The 23,534-nt window shown below is 37.3% G+C and overlaps 2 protein-coding genes across 2 annotated transcripts in view; one reads left to right on the forward strand and one right to left on the reverse strand.

Annotated features, from left to right (window-relative positions):
- Window positions 1–547: 547 nt before the first annotated feature.
- LOC128246220 (sodium-coupled monocarboxylate transporter 2-like) lies at window positions 548–1,747 on the reverse strand. Its single transcript, XM_052964412.1, has one exon. The coding sequence runs from the start codon at window positions 1,745–1,747 to the stop codon at window positions 548–550; it is 1,200 nt and encodes a 399-aa protein (XP_052820372.1).
- Window positions 1,748–2,129: 382 nt separating this feature from the next.
- Window positions 2,130–23,534, forward strand: part of LOC128246221 (H(+)/Cl(-) exchange transporter 6-like) — a 47,786-nt gene continuing 26,381 nt past the window's right edge. Inside the window, exons 1-13 of the mRNA XM_052964413.1 lie at window positions 2,130–2,169; window positions 8,028–8,229; window positions 11,214–11,271; window positions 11,573–11,641; window positions 12,048–12,113; window positions 13,253–13,319; window positions 15,641–15,747; window positions 16,072–16,198; window positions 16,583–16,650; window positions 20,394–20,452; window positions 20,953–20,999; window positions 22,723–22,808; window positions 23,205–23,318. Of these exons, the coding sequence (XP_052820373.1) occupies window positions 2,130–2,169; window positions 8,028–8,229; window positions 11,214–11,271; window positions 11,573–11,641; window positions 12,048–12,113; window positions 13,253–13,319; window positions 15,641–15,747; window positions 16,072–16,198; window positions 16,583–16,650; window positions 20,394–20,452; window positions 20,953–20,999; window positions 22,723–22,808; window positions 23,205–23,318 (1,110 nt within the window). The remainder of the gene's footprint in view (window positions 2,170–8,027; window positions 8,230–11,213; window positions 11,272–11,572; window positions 11,642–12,047; window positions 12,114–13,252; window positions 13,320–15,640; window positions 15,748–16,071; window positions 16,199–16,582; window positions 16,651–20,393; window positions 20,453–20,952; window positions 21,000–22,722; window positions 22,809–23,204; window positions 23,319–23,534) is intronic.

Consider the following 23,534-nt stretch of genomic DNA (forward strand, 5'->3'; position numbering starts at 1 on the left):
CAATTTCAAAACATAAAATCAAGCAATAACGATGTGGCTCATAATACAAAATGATTCTTATAAAACAAGTTTTAAAACTGTTTATTTGATAAACTAGATGATTAAACATAACAGCTATACCTAGCAGCTCAAATATCTCAATCATGTAAATGAAAGGTGGGTGGAGAAACCCGCTCGCATGTATAAAATAGCAACAGAAATAAATGGATTAGATTGAATTTAAATTAAGGCATGTCCTATGGTAATTGGAAAGTTAAACCATAAATTAATATCACGTATACCATGATTAGTTTTTAAATACATCTTAGGACTGTATATTATGTCAAACAAATGTTCAGGTGAATTACCTGAATAATGACAGGGGCATTACATTAAGTATTTTCCTTGTGTATTATGCAAAGTCAGGAACAAAAAGATGACCCTTCTGATACAATGAACTGTCAACGGCAATGCGGTTTAAGACCAGGCGTGTGGTACTATAATGTTCACACAAATATTTTAAAATATATTTTAAGCTGTTGCCAAAGCCAATACCCATTATGCACGTTCATTGAGTAGGTCCATTAAGGAATTTCATCTCTTCATCAGTGAGATCACTTGGTGCTGTAGCGTCCTTGCCAAACAATTCTTCAACGATATGTTTACGGAATGAAAATATACATCTCTCGTCTACCTTTTCTGGAGGTTTGGTCAGCAAACTGACAATGATTCCCACAATCATTGTGACCGTAAACCCAACCAGAGATATAAGCATGTAAGATATATTGTAGATTTGTTCCACAACTGTAAGTTCGCTCTCAACGACAACTGTTGTTGTAGCATTTACAACTGGGCTTCTCGTTGTCTCGAAGTTCGAGTACTCTAATGTTGTTTGATTACTTGTGAAGTATAAGTCACAGTTGTGTGTGGGTCCTGCGGGGAGGGTGGGGTTCGGAGGTAAATCACCGAAGAGCTTTCCTAAATTAATCAAGAATGCAAGAGTGATTCCACAAAATGTGCCAACCAGTATGCCTTTCGTTGTTGCCCGTTTCCATCCTGCTGCTAGAATAAATATTGCACAAGTCGGCCCATCAAGACACGCCGTTAAGCTCGAGAAAAGGGAGACAACTGTTCCTGGCAAAACAGAAATCAGAAACGTCGCTCCTAACGACACTGCTCCGAATGCAAGCGTCAAAACACGTGACAGTTTAGCCGCTGTCTTGTCTCCAATATTCGGTTTGTGTACTTTGATAATGTCCTCGTACACAATTGCTGATAAGCTGCTTACAAATGACGATAGTGTACTTAACGCAGCGCATGACAGAGAGGCGACAAATAACCCTGGAATTCCCGGGTGCTTATTGAACATGTCCATCACTGCAAATGGTACTATTTCATTTACGTTCTCAATGACTCCGCCTGCATATATGTCGCAGCCTTTCGAATTGTAATAGGCAAAGAGGACTCCGCCTTCAAAAGCCGCTAGCCAGCAAAGAATAAGGAAGAATGGGCTAGCAAATAAGAGCATTTTTCTGGCTTCCCTTGTATTTGGTACAGAATAAATACGCTGCATACCAGGCTGCATAAACGAAGCGCATAGCATCATTGTTATACTTCCAAATGTCATATTCCAAAAGGTCAGTCTTGCGCTTGGATCCAAACTGAATTTCGCGTAGTCAAGTCTACCCCCAGATAAATCAACCATAGCTGGCCAGCCTCCAGCATCATTGGTTGCCTTAATTACAACTGTGACAAATCCTGCCACCATAATGAAAAACTGAAAAGCATCCGACCATATAACTGCCTTTATTCCACCGATAGTTGTATATATGGCAGTGACCGTACTATATATAATTATACTCGCCCAGTATGGTATTCCAATGACTACTTGCAACACGACACATGTACCAAATGTCACAGTCCCCATGTAGAATACACCGTATGCCAAACCCATAACCAGAGTGACATATCTTAAAACATTGTTTCCGAATCTCAGAGCCATATATTCGTAAACTGTTGTCAGCTGAAGAGGGTGAAACACAGGTACGATGAAAAAGGCCGAGAACGTGTAGGCAATAGCTGTTCCAAGCCCGTAAAATCCATAAACAGATCCATATACGTATCCTTCCGCAGGGAATCCGACAACAAGAATGGAGGACAAGAAAGTGACGATAAATGAAAGTCCCACTGGTATAGCCTTTCCCTTTCTTCCAGCCAGAAAATAATCCTCCAGAGTTCCTTTTTTCTTTATTCTATCCCATATTGCAAAGAATATCCCAATTCCAATGGATACTGCAATTGTAGCCCCGAAAACAACGTAATCCCAAAAAGTAAGCTTACTGCTTGTTAACATTTTAACCATTAGAAATCTGTGTTAACGACCGCGTCACAGAACTACTTAAAGAATGAAATGATCATGCATTATTTATACTACTCCGCTTGCAATCGGATCACCTCGGCCATTATCCAACATATGACTTCGGAAATAGTATGGGTCTTCAAAGATAGTTTATCTTGAGTGCGCCCACATGGACACGTTCTGTATATATTATTTTCAACCGTCAAGGGACATATTTAGTTAAGAGTATCAAACTTATCAGAACTAGTGGCGGATCCGTGGTCTAGTGGTAACACATTTGATTGTCAACCCAGGGATCACAGGTTCGATACACTAAAACAATACTAATCGTTTGCTTGGAGGGACGTTCAGTGGGGGTCCTTTGTGACAGCGATATACACTTGTGCATGTGAAAGAACCTTTAGGTATCTCTAACCAGGGCACTTTTCTCCAAAAATCATTATATGACCACTGGCACCGAATTTTCAAACTCAAGTGTGTTTTTTAAATACAAACAACCTTATAATTCCAACTAAGAATAATGTTCAATGCCAGAATTGTGAAAAATACTGATTTTTTTTCAAAAATATGCCCTTCGTACTGTCTATATAATTATTCTAACGAATTGTGATTTTAATCTCGTATTTGATGGCAAAAGATTGAAAAGATTATTATCAACATTACTAATCGACATGTCACGAACATTCTAAAATCATCCAATCAGCCAGTCAATAAGCAAATCAGGAATGGAGGCCATTTTTCATCGAAAACAACTTCGGATGCATGCCGTTACATCATAAAAGTAGTTTGTTAAAATTCAAATAATAGTCTAAAACAATAGTATTATTTTAAAGTCTAATTTGTATTAATAAGTTCAAACTATTTCCCATTGAATTGTATGCTTGTATAAATAATTAAGATTCCCAAGAGTAAAGCCTCTTTAAAGTTTAACTGCTTAATTGCTACGCGATATATTTATATACCCTAGTTAAATGTTAAGATTTCTGACATTGTAAACCGTCAATATACATCCGAGTTGTTTTCTATGGAAAACGGCCGAGGTGTTCCGAATGACGGGTTTCATGTTGGTGATATTGGTTTGAAATTGTGCTTACATCGAGAAATTCAATTATTTCACCAAGTTAGAGCTGAAAGGTAATTAACTATATAAAATGTTGCATACAAGCGTTAGTTACGCTATTTATAATTTATCAACTTTAAGATTGGATTTCCAAGATTATATTTGAATGAGTATTTATCAATAGCTGCTTGATGTATGGTTCCCATGCATTTTCGCATAAAATGGCTCGTTCGAACACAAACATTTTAAAAACGTTCAGTCTGTGAGAGTGCAGCTTAAACAGAATATATCGGTTCTGTTCTGTTCTGTTCCACATTTCGAACTGTGAAGTATAGTTGTAATATAACTAATTTTGAGAAAATTTAATAATTATCAAGGAAGGGAACTCTTTCTCAGCGCCGAATGTTTAATTGTCCGCCCCTCTTTATTTTGGCGCCTTTCTCGCTTGTTCTCTAGTTTTAATCCGGTTCGGACGTGTGTTTTCTTGCTACGATATGGTGCTTATTTTTGTTTGCATTTTACATGATGTGCAGGAAATCAAGCATAGTTCCTGATTCTAGTGTTAAGTTTGATAAGTCTAAATACCTGTGTAGAAACGATGTGTCAGTGACAGATTTTGGCATTGTTGTTTTACTTAAGTATGCTAAAACTAATCAATTCGGGGAAAACAACGTAGTTATTCCGTTGTGTAAAAATGACTCTTCTTCTTTATGTCCAGTAAAAGCGTTTCAAAACATGTGTAGGTTAGTTCCCTTGGCACCCTCAGAACCGTTGTTTGGTACAGTTTCCGTTGGGGAGGTGATCCCGCTTGACGCGAGCTGCGTTGATCGTATGTTTCGACGTATAATGACGCAACTTCCGATTGCTCACGCTCACGAATACACCATGCACTCCTTCAGACGCGGAGGAGCTTCCTTCTATTTTAAATGCGGTGTGCCGGGGGAACTTATTCAATTGTTTGGTAACTGGAAATCCGACTGTTACCTACGCTACCTTAGATTTTCATTTTCTAGCATGACTGACGCGGCACGGCTTGTCGCTTTGGCTTCCTAACTTAGATTCTGGTATTTAAGTTCAGGTTTTGGCCGTTTTTTGGGAGGATTTTTGGCTGCTTTTGACAAAACTTTATATCTATGTTAATTTCATTTACAATCTAGCAGCCCATTATTTCGGCCAAATTAAATTTATATTTTACATTTGTCTTTGTTTTTCCTGAGCGCAATAATTTAACTAATTTTGAGAAAATTTAATAATTTTCAAGGAAGGGAACTCTTTCTCAGCGCCGAATGTTTAATTGTCCGCCCCTCTTTATTTTGGCGCCTTTCTCACTTGTTCTCTAGTTTTAATCCGGTTTGGACGTGTGTTTAAACCGTCAATATACATCCGAGTTGTTTTCTATGGAAAACGGCCGAGGTGTTCCGAATGACGGGTTTCATGTTGGTGATATTGGTTTGAAATTGTGCTTACATCGAGAAATTCAATTATTTCACCAAGTTAGAGCTGAAAGGTAATTAACTATATAAAATGTTGCATACAAGCGTTAGTTACGCTATTTATAATTTATCAACTTTAAGATTGGATTTCCAAGATTATATTTGAATGAGTATTTATCAATAGCTGCTTGATGTATGGTTCCCATGCATTTTCGCATAAAATGGCTCGTTCCAACACAAACATTTTAAAAACGTTCAATCTGTGAGAGTGCAGCTTAAACAGAATATATCAGTTCTGTTCTGTTCTGTTCCACATTTCGAACTGTGAAGTATAGTTGTAATAAGAAGACTATGGAATGTGGAGGCCTCAATGTTAAACTTCCTAGTATGTGAGTGAATTTGTATTAGCAACTGAAATGAAAATTAAATGTGCATTTTTTGTCGTTTATGTTTTGGTTGATTATAATATACCGATCCAGTTAAATGTCATTTACTAAAAATGAATGGTTAATAGCCAGCCAGAGACACATATTGAATGGCAGACAAACGAGTTTATTGTCCTGAACTATACAGTCACTTGACATATATAATATCTTTAATAATATTTAATGTTTGCAGGGTCACACTTATACATGTCATCTACATAATGTGAACAAAGCACTACTGTTCTGAAAACAACTGTGCTTTATCTAGTATCTTTAGAATGAACTAGTTTCAGACAAAACTAAGTTGTGGCAACGAGATATATAAGTCGTGGGAACATTAAAGTATGTCATGACCACAAGATAAAATAAAATCCCCCATCTATGTCATCGTATAATGTCCTTACAAAATCCCCCATCTATGTCATCGTATAATGTCCTTATAAAATCCCCCATCTATGTCATCGTATAATGTCCTTACAAAATCCCCCATCTATGTCATCGTATAATGTCCATCTATGTCATCGTATAATGTCCATCTATGTCATCGTATAATGTCCATCTATGTCATCGTATAATGTCCTTAAGTCGAAATAAAAGCTTCGGTAATAGCCGAACTGCAAATCCGCCACTTCCTTATCTGTCTGCATGTATCCTTATTGTCTGTCCGTGGGTCTGTCTGTCTGTCTGTCTGTCTGTTGGTCGGTCGGTCGGTGAGTCAGTCGGTCGATCGGTCGGTGGGTGGTCGGTCGGTCGGTCTGTCGGTCGGTCAATAAGCAGGGGACCGTTAGCCCGTCTCACTTAACTTTAAGCTGATTGGTGTTTATAATAATAGAAGGAGTGTCATCGTCTTCCTGTCCCGATTTCTGACAGTAAGGCGGTTATTGTCCATCAGTCGGCCCCTGATTATGATACTGTCTGCTTGTTTGAGAATCTATTCGAGCAGATGAAGGAAGCCTCAACCGTTAGGCTGTTACTTATTTTACTCGAGAAAAATAAAAAAAAACTTATGTATAGAAGTCAGTCTATATGTTTTAACGGCTTGATGCAAGTAACAAGTGAAAGTGTTCGTGACTTGTTCTCATACATTCATCGCCGACAAAGGGAGTTTTGAAAGACTTACATTAAGCTTAATCGTTTGTTTTGCAAATGTCATTAAAATAATAAATATAAGATTATTCCCTTATTTATCATAAGTCACCTATTTATACTCAGTGTTCATAAAAACAAATACAATGTCACAGAGTTATCAACAATAATGTCTTTCGAACATATGCAAAATAAAATGAAAAATCATGCATGTAGATTACCAAAAAAGGTTGTCATTTATTGCAATGATAACATGTTAAGTATAAGTCTCTCTCCAAGCAACATGATAAAGTACAGTTTAATGTTGCTAACCGCCCCCCTGCATCGTTTCACATGACTTAATTTCAAAGTTAAATATTGTCGATAGATGACAACCTTAGATAGATAACTCTGTCATCTTTAAGTATAAGTAACTGTAAGAGTTGTCTTTGCATATATTGGGCTTACTGAAGTAATCATCGCATACTAAAGTTTATATTATCCACAAGTCTTGATTCCTGCAATTAATTAACAAATGCCTCTATAATACATTAAAAAATAAGCTTTTCGTGTTTATTTTCTGTCTGAATAAAGAAAACGTTAAGCGGGAATTTAGTTTGTGGCATCTTTTAAAATAATATTTATTGACAAACAAAACCATTTCAAATAATACTAATATTACTACGGTTAATGTAACATTATTATTCGCGTGTCTAAACCTGCATGTCTTATTTGTATAATGCACTTGCTACATGTTTATGTATGTTTCCTCATATTATTCTGTGATTTTATTATCATGTCAGAGGTTTGTGTTGGCTGGAACTATGTTAATTACATTGCTGACACAAAGACACGAATCAAATGAGACACACGGGGATGAAGGGGCGTAACCTGTATACAGTTGGTCCATGACACCGATTTAATTTCCCCAAGTCATGCTGCCACTACGTTTTGTTATGCCGTTTTGGTACATAGCTCTGTGTTTTCCCCATTTATGTATGTATCCCAACAAAATTTAAATTATGACCATCTACTATTTGAACCACTTACTAGAGCTTAATAAATTTAGCTTTCGTACAATTGCTGCCGCGAACTTCATTAGCTATCTTTGTGCACTAGACTCGAATTCGTGTTTTGTGATCGTTGTGGCGCCAGCGCATATGTTGCGATGACTATGCGCCGTTTTCCCCATTTTGGTGTTACGCCTGCTTAAAAGAATGCCCGTGCATTGTAAAGGCATTACGTCATGATGTCGCGCTTATATTAATATACAATCAGAGAACATTAACAATTACTGAGAGCAATACAATAGTTCCCTACCAGTATAATTGCAATAGTAAGGAAGTATTTAAATGACGTGCGTTATTCATTATTTGCCGCTTTTTTACCTGAGCTTGGCATAGATAACTCAAGAAGTATGAAAGCAACATTCATGGTTTGTAGTAAGAAGGTCATTATTAGATTATGCTTGCCATATTGTTGTCGAATACACAAACAACATACCAAAGTTCAGCAACCTACCTTGCATTGTGAGTTATTGCAGGATCTAGTCAAAAAGTGGGAGGGTTTTTTTCCATAATTTTTGAATCGACAGTAACCTCAATTTTGAACGACAGATATAACATGGCATGCAAAGCTCCTTATGACAATCTTTCGACATACCAAGTATCATTAACATAACTTGCATACTTATTCATTTATTTCAGTGATCATATTTTCCGGAGGGACGACTGAGCTTCAAACAAAATTACAGACAGACGGACGGACGGAAGTGAACACTGAAATCTCCTCTGTGCAACAAGATAGATGGCATATCACGATGTGGGTGCCACTTGAAGTGTTCATCATGGGTTTTCCATCTCTCAATGGCTTATTGTTACTGTCCAGCCAGTCGATCTTCGGACCTAGGTACGGGTGAAGCACTTTCTCCCGGAGCGCCTTGAAGGTTACGTGAATAAGGCGCAGTCCTACTTTTGGCTCTTCTTGCATGGACATCTTTTCCGACCTGATTAAACCGTTTTGGGTCTATAAGCACTTAATTAAAAACAAGCGCGCTATAAGACCGTGGTGTTTTGGGCTAGAGTGTTGTTTTTGTTGTCATATAAAGTGGCCGGAGCCTGAGTCAAGTGTATTTGATCTGTTCCTGTTTAAATGTTTCAAACTATCCTTAATACAACTAATGTAAACAAAATATATTATTCTGGTTGTAGAATAGATATATTGTGACAGAAACCGTGAGTATGACATTCAGTTTTGAAAGGCGAAATCTGAATTATCTTTCGAAACTGCTCTTGGTAAAAAAATGAAGGTATAATTTGCTGTAAGATTTACAGATAAGAGGATTTATTTATACCAATGCGCATTTTATTATAAGAGTTAAAAAACAGTTTGTATGACCATTGTACATCGTTACCATTTTTATTCGCATTTCTAAGTCTTAGTCTCAAACTCAGACTTATGATTTTAGGGTTCCACTGTCTTTGTTTGATTAAGACTGTAGATATACAGCCAATACGACAATCTAGAATTACTGTCTTAAACGCATCAGTTCAATAAGTAGTCGCAATCTCCAATTGTTGACTTAATAACGAGCTGTTATCGTTTACAAGATTGTTAGCTGGTATATCTTAAGTACAGTGGATGCTGATAACAATGAGCTGTTAGACGACATTGCTGTATCCAGTGAACATATATAACCTCATTTATTTCTTTATCTCATCTGGTTATTTGTGCAATATAAGTAGCTAAACTTTGTTTCAGAAAAAGGTGGTGTGACTCATTCCAAATCAAAACATAACTGGAATTAAAAATGGATATTCTGTTTAAAGACTTCAATGTTTTGAATGTGAACTGAACATTAGTGAAATATAAATGCTACTTTTCACATAGACACAGCGTGGAATTGTTTTCGTTTTTCTCATGTTAAGCTGAAAGATCATGGAGATTGGACGATCTTCTGTTTTGACTAATGTCAACGAGCATGTAAGTTGCATGTGCTATCATTTTTGTTTCCCCTGTGGATTTTAACGATTTAACGCTTACTTCTAAACATTCACTCAAATCACGTAAATACACTTTCAAAAAAACTTTTTGAATTGGTCAATTTTTAATGCAATTATATCTAAGGGCAGTTTTATCAGGTGCGTCCAGGTTTCCTGTACATTGTTTGGGGTGAAAAACCTCCTCGATTCGATGAGTATAACCATTGTTTTTATAAAACACTACACTATTTCAATTAAAAACTCAACCCTGCCTCGACTTTCCAGATAACCGCCAACTTATAATGACAGTTCTACTTTTAGCAGAGGGTTTTGAGGTATTTATCAAGATGACCCTTCTTATAGGTGTTATAGTACACATACACGGATAAGGATATCGACGCCTTTTAATCGTTATTTGTGTGTGCCATAGATTTACCAGATTTGGGATGAACCGTTGTTCTAAATTTGTACAGAATGAATCAGTAAGCATATATGCTTAAATGTGCTGATATATCACCAAAACTAGTGCTTGGCACTCGGAAAACAGTATACCTTTCATTTGACCAAAACAATGTATCGGATGAGATTTGCATGAAAAAGAACGGAATAAAATCGTAGTTTTGCAGAATTCAATGCATTGAGTGGATCTGTAAGCCTAGTGAGAACATGCATAGCTTTCACGCGATATTTTAATACAGACATGATTTTCATCTAAAACAAGCGTCATGGTAAACAAGAAATTGCTCTTCATTCGGTGCACTGCACAAGTTCGTTACTAAAAAATATCGTTGCAACATATAGCAAACAATGCGTATGTTCACCGAAACGAGGACGTTTTTCACAAATAATGAACCAGGACACCTGGACGCACCTGACATTAATGCCCGTGAAATTATAAGCTAATGATAGTATGATTTTCAGCGTACGAGTAATTTGTCCTGCTGTACCAAATAGGTTTTAATTTCATACCATAATATTTTTCCTCTGGAATGTGAAAAAAATGCTTTCCGTTCTCATATACTAGAAATATATCTCTATCTATAAGCACATTTTATTGGCAAATACACTGGAGTAGTTTGAACAAAAACTGCGTCACATTTCAATTATTTTTTTATTATTGTTGAATTAACCGAATTAACACTTTTATAATAGTAATATAAATGAACGTCAGCCAATAGTTACTGCCAAATTATGAGTAAAAAGACTTAACATACCTTGAATCGGCCTAATAAAAATGCATCCAATTAAAATATAGCTAAGGGGCGCTTTCACCTCAGAATAAGATCTGTGTATTTTTTTAAAACAATAACAACACTGAAATCAGATTCAAGCAGGCGGAAAAAATCTTAAACTATTTCAGTGTCGTTCGATTTTCACGTTTCTTCACTGTGCTGTAACGCATCAGCCAACGAACGGCAAAAGTATTTTCATGAACATTTCTTTTTAAGTGACACCCTTATTCAAAATCAATACATACACATGTATAACAAACATAAATTTGGACAGATAGACCAACTACTTACTAAATTATGCATTTATGGAAAATATTAGTTACTGATAACCGTGTACTTAATAGCAGAAAGCAAAAAAATATTAAATGATAAGTGAGTCCTAAAAGATTTGCTGTGGTCTACTATAGTCTCATAAGGTAGAAATGCCTTGTTATGTAGAATGTTTTATGCTTATTTCTTTTAAATTTATTGAAGAAAATTCGTAATGAATAAGAAAAGGTAGAGTGAGCGTAGCGAACGAGTCAGTCTTAATCATTAAGATATTACGTCAAGTCATCTAACTGACTTCTAATACAACCACATTAGCTGATACATTGTCAACACAAATCCGACGCAGTGAGTGTGTATCAGCTTGCTGAAAGAAACAGGTTTTTTTTTAGTCTAGCGTTGTACCTCGTAGCCATAGCAGCAATGGAAGTCACCATGATGATAGTAATCTCCCCAGGAAAGACTATGAGGTTTGTGCATTATGTTTAGATTCGTAGTTTTCTAGAAACTGCAACAACATGTTATCACACAAAATTAACAAATTTTGAAGAACTATAATAATTACTAGGGGAGGGAACTCTTTCTCATTGCCGTAGTTTCAGTTGTCCGCCCTTTTTTATTTGGCGCCTTTCTCACTTGTTCCTTAGTTTGAATCCGGTTGGGACGATATGTTTTCTGATGATATATACATCAGTCTGAAGCTATTATTCTTAGAAACTTATTTACAGATTCTATAGATGGTGTTACAATATTGTTTCCATTCTTTTCCAGAGTTTGGACTACGATATATGCTATAACAAACCATACGAAAACTACGTCGAGGCCCAGACCGCAAGTCATGTAAGCACATACAATCGTTTTTGTAAGAGTTGTTTGTAAGAAATTATTAATTATTATTATTATTATTATTATTATTATTATTATTATTATTATTATAATTATTATTAATTATTATTATTATTATTATTATTAATTATTATTATTATTATTATTATTATTATTATTATTATTATTATTATTATTATTATTATTATTAAAATAACGATGGTGAATTTGCATAGCGGTACGCAACATGCATCTTTCAGTAGTTTGTAAATATAGCTGACAAATGTCAATGTCCTATTTCTAACGTGCTTACGATTGAAAGGACGTCTTAAAAGTCACAGTAGAATGTTCTGATTTTTACCCAATCCATTATATTTTTGAAGATGTCGATTTTTTCAACAAAAACTTTTTTTCTTTTCAGTCTATTAGCAAAATAGAGATTATAAAATGGGTGATAACCATCCTGATTGGAGTATCAACTGGCATGGTACGTATTGTCCCTTCAATATACGCAAAACGCATACCTGTGTAAAATTGCTGTTAATTCATTGATTATTTATTCTAAAACAAATATGTGGATGTATCTAAGTAACACTTCAAATAGATAAACTGATTGTCTGTATGTCTGCCTGACAGACCGCCTGTCTTGTCTGCCTGCATACCGTCGCCACTTGTAACCCTCCTGTCGCCACTTCTACCCTCCCATCGCCACTTGTATACCACTCCTGCCCCTCCCGTCGCCGCTTGTACCCCTCCTGTCCCCCGTCGCCTCTTCTACCCCTTCCGTTGCCGTTTCAACCCCTCTTGTCGCCTCATTTATCCCTCCCGTCGCAGCTTTTACCCCTACCGTCGCCACTTCTGCCCCTACTTTCGCCACTTCTACCCCTCCCGACGCAGCTTGTATCCCTCCTGTCGCCGCTTGTATCCCTCCTGTAGCCGCTTTTACCCCTCCTGTCGCTACTTCTACCCCTCCCGTCGTCACTTCTAATCCTCCCGTCTCCGCTTCTACCCCTGCCGTCTCCGCTTCTACCCCTCCCGTTGCCGCTTCTTCCCCTACCGTCGCCACTTCTACCCCTTCCGTCGCCACTTTTAATCCTCCCGTCGCCGCTTCTTCCCCTCCCGTCGCCACTTCTACCCCTCCCGTCGCCACTTCTAACCCTCCCGTCGCCATTTCTACCCCTTCCGTCGCCACTTTTAATCCCCCGTCACCTCTTCTACCCCTCATGTCGCCCCTTGAATCCCTTCTGTCGCGACTTCTACCTCTCCCGTCGCCCCTTCTACCATCCTGTCGCCACTTCTACCCCATCCGTCGCCACTTTTAATCATCCCGTCGCCGCTTCTACCCCTCCCGTCGCCGCTTTAATTACTCCCGTCACCGCTTGTATCCCTTTCGTCGCTTTTGTCGCTGTCCCTATCGTCCATGTTGCCCTTCCCATTTCAACCACCATACCTTCACTACGACTCCCGTCACTGTTGATGTCCTTTCCGTCGTTGTCACCACATAACAATGTCTTCTTTTTCATTAGAGATGAGATATGTTCTTAACGTAATTAAAAACATAACTAGTATATGCATATACTTCTTGCCAAAGGTCATTGATAGTATGCTACATACTGTTTTTTTCAGGTTGCATTTTTTATAGACACAATTGTGAAACAGCTGAGCAAACTGAAATTTCACACCGTGGATCAGTGTATCCTTTAATTATATACTTATTGTTTATCATTAAAACATGCACTATGTAGGATTGTCAGATCAACCTATAAAACTGCAACCATAACGTCGAACGATATCAGGGCGTAAATGCCATCGTTTATTAGACCAAATGTTATCTAATATAGGAAATTTTAGATAAAAACAACCACCATCTATAAATTGGTTTTATTAAGTTGATTGTTCGGTAGTTCGGGGATGTGCTTCAAAAATCACTTTCCAGTGTTTCTCTATCGGACCATACATTTAACCTCTTCAAAAAAGAATGGTCCGGGTGTGTGGCTCCGACCCCTGTTAAATGAGCCACAAACTCTACCAACTGAGCAATATCGTGCACCGGTTTATCTTATATTATTCAAAACGACGAGCGAGTACTGTTGTTTGTAACAGTTATGATTGAAAACATTTGCTAAATATTGGCTTGACACGAACGTGGCACCAAACATTCAACCACTGACTCGAAGTATCGCCGCGAACGTTTAATCTTTGATCCGACGTAGCGCCGGGCAGGTTCAAACACTGACCCGACGTGGCGCCGCGAACTTTTGATCACTCATCCGACATGGGGGCTCGAACGTTCAACCACTGACCTGACGTGCCGACATGAACTTTTAACCACTGACCTGATGTGGCGCCACGAACGTTCAACCACTGACCTGGCGTGGTCCACGAACGTTCAACCACTGACCCGACGTGCCGACATGAACGTTCAACCACTGACTCGTCGTTGCGCCACGAACGTTAAACCACTGACCCGACGTGCCGACGTGAACGTTCAGCCAGTCACCCGACGTGGCGCTGCAGACGTTCAACCACTGATTCTGCATAGCGCCGCGAAAGTTCAACCACTGACCCGACGTTGGGCCATAAACGTTCAACCAATGACCGACGTGACGCCACGAACTTTCAACCAATGACCGACATGGCGCCACAAACGTTCAATTTCTGACCTGGCATGGTGCTGCTGACGTTCAATCACTGACTCAATATATCGCCGAGAAAGTTCACCCACTGACCCGACGTTGGGCCATGAACGTTCAACCAATGACCGACGTGACGCAACGAACATTTAACCACTGACCCGACGTTGCGCCACGAACGTTCAATCACTGACCCGACGTTGCGCCACGAACGTTCAACCACTGATTCGACGTAGCGCAGAGAAACGTTCAATCTCTGACCCGGCATGGCCCCACGAACGTCCAACCACTGATAGAACGTGGGGCCAAGAACGTTCAACCACTGACCCGACGTGGGGCCAAGAACGTGCAACCACCGACCTGACTTTGCGCCATAAACGCTCCCTCACTGACCCGACTTGACGCCATAAACGTCAACCACTGAACTGACGTTGCGCCGTGAATGCTAAGCCACTGACCCGACATTGCGCCGCGAACGTTCAACCACTGACCAAACTTGGCGCCGCGAATGTTCAACCGCTACGCATTCGACGCGGTATAAACAATCGATGATTCAGCATCAAATTACCGGCACGTCTGCCAATTGCTAAATTATATTGTCAATCGGAACACCATTTTCCACCGAAAGAATCCTCGGATGTATATTGACGGTTTACAATGTCTGAATTCATTGAAATACGCCGCAAGTAGATCGCGTAATAATTTCAATATCGCAGTTAAACCTTTATGCTTGGGAATCTTAATCATTAAAGCTATATTACTCTGGCAATCAATTTGAACTTAGCAATACGAAGTACACGGTAATACATTAAAATTAATTTATACTATCATTTAAAATTCTACTAATGTACCGGTGTTCATCCAATACATCTGAGGTTGTTTTCGATGGCCGATGTGTTCAAAATGCTATATTTTACAATGTCGAGTTAACTGCCTTTTGCGTTAACGCAAACATGTCATCAGTGTTTAAAATAAGAACAAACAACACATGACATGATCACCACCACGTGTAACGACGATAGACATGAGGGAAATGGCATAAAAAAAGGCTAAAGGGGACAATCTCGTTGTAGCGATTTTTCTAAAAAAAAAAAATATTGTATCTTTGTGTTTCATAATTATTTTTTTCTTGTATATTTGTTTTTCATATATTCGTCTTGAAATTAATCAATACATTATCAACTGCAAGCTTCTTCGCGTGTTGATGTTCTTTGGTCATAGCGTTGAACTTTTGAACTGCGTTGTTTGTATTGTACTCATTGTTTGGAAGTGTTCTCAAAACGTTCTTGCCTCGGTAAACTAATCATAATTCTTTGAACCAAACTGTTTTAAGAATGCATCTGGTCGATGTTGGAGATCTTTTGACCTTGACATTGGCTAGCTATCCAGCTGTGTTCCGCGGACGGGTGTTTGGTGGTATCTCTCGTCATCATGGTTGTCATCAACACGGGGTTTGTCTTCATCGCAACATGCCTGACAGTGTACGAGGTAGCCAAAAGGTTTTACTAAAAAAATTAATCAATATGGTTACCTAGAATATGACTGAATAAGTGATTATAGCTTAAGTCAGTGATATTGGGCGTTGAGAATGCATCTACTTTTGCTGTTATTTCTTGGCTTACGAAACATGCACTTTCTAAAATAAAGTAAATAAATATATTCGTATTATTTAACTTTTTTATCTAAACTAAAACATCCTTTGTACGTTTGTTTAACCATTTCATTGTAAAAATACAGTTTTATTTGTTCTGAATCTGAATGCATTTCTTATGTTTTGATAAGATGTTTAACGAACTGCTCTTTTTTCACCAGCCAGTTGCTGCAGGATCTGGTATTCCCGAAATAAAATGCTATCTGAACGGAGTAAAAATACCTCGAGTAGCCAGATTCAAATCCCTTATTGCAAAAGCTGTAGGTGTCCTCTTCAGCGTGGCTGGAGGTGTGTTTATAAATATAACTTCTCTTTCTCTATATCACTATAAGTTTCTGTTTACGCACTATTATAGTTGCGGCTTTTCGTTCAGATACACACAGATCCATTTGACATTTTGACACTACAGTCGAACCCCGTTGGCTCGAACTCGCTTGGCTCGATTTTCCCGTTGGCTCAAACTGGATGTAAAGAACCGTTTTCAATATAATGACGGAGAGTATTCCCGCTTGGCTCGAATTTTTCGAGGCTCGAGGTATTTTCGACGGCCCCTGGGAGTTCGAGCCAACGAGGTTTGAAGGTTCGCATCATTCAAGGTTCAAAATGCATTCATACTTTAATTGTTTTTCAAGCCTAAAGAACACTCCTCTTATTGTATACGTTTCTATTTAGGTTTATTTGTCGGTAAAGAGGGACCGATGATTCACAGCGGCGCTATTATCGGGGCAGGGATACCACAGGTAATTGTAATATGATTCAACTAAACTGATTATCTTCAAAGAACTTGTTTAAGATTTCTATTTGGAATCGTATTGCTATGGTTACAATGTTTTTATTAATTTCTTTAGCTTTTTTATTGTGAAGACAGCTGATCGCTAAGAGAATCACTCACTCCCAACCCGCTTACTGGGTATTTACATAGTACTGCTATCAATTTTGGTAGGCTATGAGAAATTACCTCTAGTAGGGATCTATGGAGGCTATTCGTTGCCAAAAGTCCAGACGTGTAATTCCCACAATGTGCTTCTTAATCGTACTAAACATCTCTTACATTTGTCAATGTAGACGTGCTATTTGTTGTTTCTATTCGTCAGTTTTTCCGTATTTATTTGTCATTTGTCATTATAGTAGTCAAAATGTATATTTGTCAGGTCTAACCTGTAAAAACTCACTAAAACATAGATCGTATAACTTGCCTTTAATGATGATGTAATTTAGAAAGCCGAATCATGCATATGTAAAACTGCAATCCTACAGTCGACACTCGCATTCGTAAAATGAATATTTGCAGTCCAACAAGTCCAGGTTTACAAAAGTAAATTGACAAGTTCAGAATTACAAGGATAAACGATTTCGCCTATACCTTATATGGTAAATCTCACCGAAAGAAACGAAGGTGAATGGGCGGAGCTAACGAATCGGATTTTCTTTCGTTTATTTCCGTCGAATCAAGCAAGGGAGATAACAAACTAAAATTAACTTCATCTTTTATTTTATTTTGACGATCAATGTACCTAAATGGGTTATAAATCACCATATTATTTAGTCAATTGCAGTTGGGTGTATCTGAGCTGGGCTCACGGACCCAGATTTATACTGCCACTGTCAGTTTTTTTACTTATATACCCAAGCAAGCAAAAATTGTTCATTTATTTTATTTACAAGTGGACCATGGGCGGGTCGTTCAGTGGGGGGGGGGGGCTGTAGGGCCTGTGCCCCCCAGTTGGCCCGCAAGTAAACTTAAAGTTTAATTTTTTTGTCAATATTTCTCAGAAAAAAACTACTTAATTACGCCATAATGCACCAATTCAGACTAAAACTATTTAAAATATTCTAGGGGGAGTACCCCTAAACCCCACTTCCCACATTTTAAACATAATAATGTCATGCCCACTAGAGGGATCATGTCCAAAATGTTGTGCCCCTAAGTAACGCCCCTCTAACGCAAGTCCCTGTTCAAAACCTGCTTCAGCAAACCCACGAAACTTTTGATGGACATCATTATGATATCCACCTAGTTTTGTCTGATGCTATACATTTACTATCTTAATAAGCATGTATGGTGTAAACGTGTAATTGCAATACATCATTGAAACAAAATATCCATGTCGATGGAAGAACAGCCCTCCAACCCACTTGTGTCCCCCAGTTATGAATTACGGGATCTGCCACTGTGAACCATAACAATCAAGTGGGGGATTTCAAGGACATGAAAAATAGATATCATGAGTCTTAGATTAGAAAAACAAACGCGCGATTTTTCCCCTCCGAAAGGGCTAGGGCCGCTTCACCTAAATGTGAAAAAAAGCCCTGACTGTTGAGTGTGGGTGGGGTATAAAAAGTTGGAACTGGTAATACTTGTTTATTAGCAATAAATTGACTTCATCATTAAAATACTTTCTAGCACACCGGATAGGCATTTCCGGTGAATTCAGCCGTGCTGGAAAACTCCATCTGGCATCCCCCATGCCAGATGAGTCACGCGCTGTGACGTAATAAAAAAATTATAATACACTTTATGTAATCATAATTATGAGATTTAAATAGATAAGTTCCATTAACATTAACTTTACAAATATATACTTTAAAAAACAAAACAAAATAACCCTTAAAAGACGTGATACTGAAGGAACTTCTTGACGTATGCAGTGTATACAAATTACTGCGCGTCATGACGTCAGTAAACATCATCGCACGCGCTTTTTGGTGATACATACAAAAATGCGCTTTTTATGTAATTTCTCCATAAAAAATGTAATTTATGTATGCTAGAAAAAATATCTATCATATGTGTCCGTTCCGGATAGAAAAATCCGACCCTCGGGCACGCTGCGTGGCCGGTAACTCGGCAGGCCTCGTTACCTGGCAACGCAGGTGCCCTCGGGTCGGATTTTTCTATCCGGAACGGGAACACATGACAGATACTATCATTATTAATTACTTATAAAATAATATTCGTTACAGTATATTGTACGAGTTATATGAAGTTGTAATCTTAGTGTATTTTATCCATACAGTTCCAGCTACCAAGTGAATAATTTCAACTTAATGAAAATTTAGATTTTTTTCTTCGTAAATTTTAAATTATCTAATATTACTTGCAATCTTAAACATTGCAAAAAGGCAAGATAGTGTCCTCTAATGGTAGAATTTGAAATAGTGTTTATAGTAATTTAAAGCTGCACTCTCACAGATTGACAGTTTTGACAACCTTTTTTTGTCCCAGACTCGGCTGATTTTGGCAGCAATGCTTTCTATACAATAATAAGATTACTCACAATAAAACAGATCTAAATTGTTTGGAAAACTGCCGACATTTTTCATTTTTCTTAAAACGTTACTGTAGTATCACTTTTAGCCATAAAACATCAATTTGCGAACGTAAAACTGAAAAACTGTATCTGATCTTTAGTCAGCAGTCTTATACGACTGGTATCCAGACATTTACGCAAAAATTGGCTAATTTCAAAGCAAAAAATAAAAATAGTTGTCAACACGGTCAATCTGTGAGAGTGCAGTTTTAAAAGAAAAATAAGACAATGGGAATTTTCATTTTGTAGTATAATTTAATGCTAATTACTTACATTTTGTTGTGTTTGAGTCAAGTATCATTTTGCATACATCTCATTTCATGTCATATGTGCGTATTAATTACTATTATATAGACAAAAACATGTTGTAATATCATATATTATTTTATTCGACATGAAATAATTCATAATCCATCCTGTTTCAAAATCAGAGTCCATAGGGTCATAATGTAGGTGATTCGTAATGTCCATAATAAGGTTCGCAATGTCCATGGTCCAAAGTATCCATAATTGGTTTAAATAGAGCCGAGTGATAGCGGAAATTTCCGAAAGACGTAAGGAGGAGTTAAGACATGGTTAAGGCGGAGCTATCTATAAATTAAATTAAATTCATCTCGTAAACATGTTCAACTGCGAATGAAAAGTCACCACCATACAATGTACTTTGTAGAACTACGAACTGAAATCTGTCTTTTACACACCGCAATGTAAAACTCGGCATGTGACTTTCACATGACGTGTTTACCATACACAACTTTTTAAACACGACTGAATCTTCTGTTGAATAGATGCAACGAGAGGACGTACAACGAAAAATGAAAATGTGCAGTGTAAAATGTAAACATACAACCGATGAGTTGGTGGTTGTAAAATGTAAATTGGTAAATCATCAATGTTACAAACCTAAAATACACACATACACGTCTGGACTTTTGGCCTCCATAGGGATCGACCCACAATCTCCGAGTGAGAGATGGGCACATTTACAACTAGACCACTCTCACTCTAAGTCGTATATATAGCTGGCCTTTACTCTATTTGATTTAGAACTCGAGTACTAATAAAGGAACCGGATTGTGTGTACCTTTTTAAGGAAGACGAAGTTAATGTTGTCGAAAAGGTACATGTAGTTGACTATTATTGTTGTTAAGATATATTTTCTTTCTTTTCAGTTTCAAAGTATTACATTCAAGAAGATAAAGTCGAAGTTTGATTTCTTTCGAACCGACAGGTAAAACGCTAGACTGTGCTTTAATTTTCAAAGATATGTCTTTGTTTATAAATACTACTTGCAAGGCTTATCCGTCCAAAAATATACAATACTGGACAGAAATGTCCCTTCAAGAAAAATCATAAGACGTACGCGTTTTCTTTTATTGAAAGTTCTAACATTTTAATATGATGAGTATACACAACAGAGCTTGTTTGAGACACCTATGACACCTAGCAGGTCAGAGAGTATGTGTGTGTGTTATCCGGGTTTGGTAGAGTAACCGACTCGCAAGCATGGAAATTTCGGGCTCGATCTCCGCAACGGTCACATGAGTGTCTGAGCCTGTGACTCCTATACATTTAATATAAGCCGAAAACAAAGTTGCTTTACCTATTTATAAGTTTAAACGTCTCCGTTTTGACTCTGTTGATACTATTATCCAACAATTGCAAGCGTGTTTTATGCTGTTTTTATTCATAGTCCGTTCTCACAATGATCGAGCTGTTTTTGTTTTTCAGAGACAAGAGAGATTTCGTGGCCGGTGGAGCTGCGGCAGGTGTTGCAGGTATATTGTGTAGACCAGGCCAATAATATTTAATTTATGTTAAGCGTCATTAGTTTGGTAGGTATCAAGTATCCGGAACCGGAAACAAACACAGCAGTTTTCAAAAATCGCAATAAAAGAATGACAAAACACTTATCCACTAGTATAATAATGAAATACATTTGTAAGTGTATCATAATATATACAACAAAAACTACTGGGACAAACCATGTAAGCGCTTATAAGGAATATAAATAGAGGATATTTGTTTATTTCAGTGTAAGATCGTATTTTATTTCACGAGTGTCATAGAAAAACATATTTTCACGAGTGGCGAAGCCTGGAGTGAAAATGTAGTTTTTTTATGATCACGAGTGAAATTAAATACGATCTTACACTGAAATAAACAAATTTTCTGTTTCTTTTATGCTTATTTTCGGAGTTTTATTTGTTTTTTTATTTATTTCTGAATTACCCCCTTTTTGAAAAGGGTGGGCTTTACGCCGCTACCCATGGAGCGCCCCGCATGCATAATTATAGCTGTCAACTTTTCTACTTTCGGTTTGCTGAGAAATAGTTCTCTGCTATTCATTCTTATAGCTTAATATTCGCTCGTTTTTTCTTGCAAAGCTTTATGAACAGTAAAAAATGAAGTATTATTAGTGCACAAATGTTCCAAAAAATATTGAAAACACTTTATTTTAACCAAATTACTACGCCGCTATTTATAGAATGAAAATTTGGAAGGTCAAATGTGTTAGGAAAACAAATGTGGATACTCATTGGATTTTAACCATTCTTCTTAGTTTAAGACTGCATGTACGCGTGTTTTTATAGTAAGTTAATATTCAGTCATCTTACTGTCAGAGACCAGTCTGTTTCGCTTTAAAATGTTTGTTTTCCAGAAGAGTATATGCCACGCTAGTTTGTTGACACATTTTGAGATGTGGGTAGGGTAAAAAATATCGGATCTATCTCTAAATTGTTGTGTAAATTCTCCAGGAAGCTCATTTTACGTACTCCAACGGTTAACAGTTCAAAATACATTTGAATGATGCTATAAAATTTTATTTATGTTCGAACAGTTGTTTTTGTCTGTAATTTGTTTGGAATGAAAGCAAATGTTCGAACATTCAGCTTCAAAGATCAGTAAAATGTTTGATAAACGGGATAACCGGTAATAAACGGTAAGTTGTTAATTTCCAATTATACATTTATTTAAATTTATAAGGCAAGTACTGTACATGTAACAACAAAGGATTTTAAAAGTAGTTCTGAAAATTGATATTTTCACTTCTTATTTTGCAGTGAAAATATCAAATTGATATTTTCACTGTTGTTATTTCACTGTTAAAACCCCATATTTCATCATAAAGCATGAAAGAAATATATTTATATAATGAATTTTATCAAATTTAACAACTATTGACTTTAGACAAAACCTACACTTGTATAGTTTTGTCTTTTAGTTTCAACATGCCGGAATTCTGATTTGAGTGAATGTCGTTCATATATTTTAAAGATGTTGAATAATCTAATGCATAAATGGTGGTGGACCACCCTAAGTGAGTTCGTCATGAAAACATATTTGACGTGATAGGTGCCAACGACGCAAGCTCATATACATAGCCCAGACTAGATTCGATTTTTTGATGGCTTTTGTGATAAAACTAAACAATATAAAGCACGTTCAATATCATTAGGCACACCACTTTTTCATATGATACATGATACCTTATCACAGCTGCATTTGGAGCCCCGATTGGAGGCGTGTTATTCTCCCTGGAAGAGGGATGCTCATTTTGGAACCAGAAACTCACGTGGAGAACGGTACGATTCTCTATATTCTGTGTAATCTCCCTACAACTTCGACGTAGTATTCTGTTGAAAATGGCTATGTCGAAGTCGTAGGGACCTCGTGTAATACTACGAAATAACGATCATTCAAGATATAACCGAAATACAAAACATGTCCAGCTAAACCAATCACGTTCGAAAAGAGTTCGACATAACCGAAGCATTGAGAACAGAGGTCGACAAAGCGTAGTTTGACTGAACATTCATTTAAAAACGATTACATGTAATTATACTTACCCAAAATTTGGTGAAATTTGAAAGACAAGTTATTTGATATATTATAGTACCATTTAAAAAGCATTGCTCATCTTTAGTGAAAACTTATGTATGTATAATACACCATAAATTATATACATTATTTCTGCTCAGTTTGTGTGTTCCATGGCCGCCACCTTTACGCTCAACTTTTTCCTCAGTGGGTTAGACTCCAACAGCTGGGGACTATTTTACTCCCCCGGCCTCATTAACTTCGGGGTCTTTAAGGTAACCATAACCAGATCCTCGACCACATGGTGATGTATTTCATCATTATACATATACATATGTGTGAATGTTATTTGTTTAATAAAGTTTAGACTAACAATAACCATATAATTCTTTAGTTAGTATGTTTCATGTTGATGTTGGTGCATACCATACTCATGTCTATGAATTATTTCCTTCTATACTAGCAACTTACTGTACAAAATAGTTTGTGGT

Source organism: Mya arenaria, chromosome 9 (assembly GCF_026914265.1).
Source record: "Mya arenaria isolate MELC-2E11 chromosome 9, ASM2691426v1".
Taxonomy (NCBI): domain Eukaryota; kingdom Metazoa; phylum Mollusca; class Bivalvia; order Myida; family Myidae; genus Mya; species Mya arenaria.

What these genes read in the sequence shown, in the direction of transcription:
- LOC128246220 (XM_052964412.1), bottom strand. Translation starts at nt 1,747, where the DNA reads ATGGTGGCAGGATTTGTCACAGTTGTAATTAAGGCAACCAATGATGCT.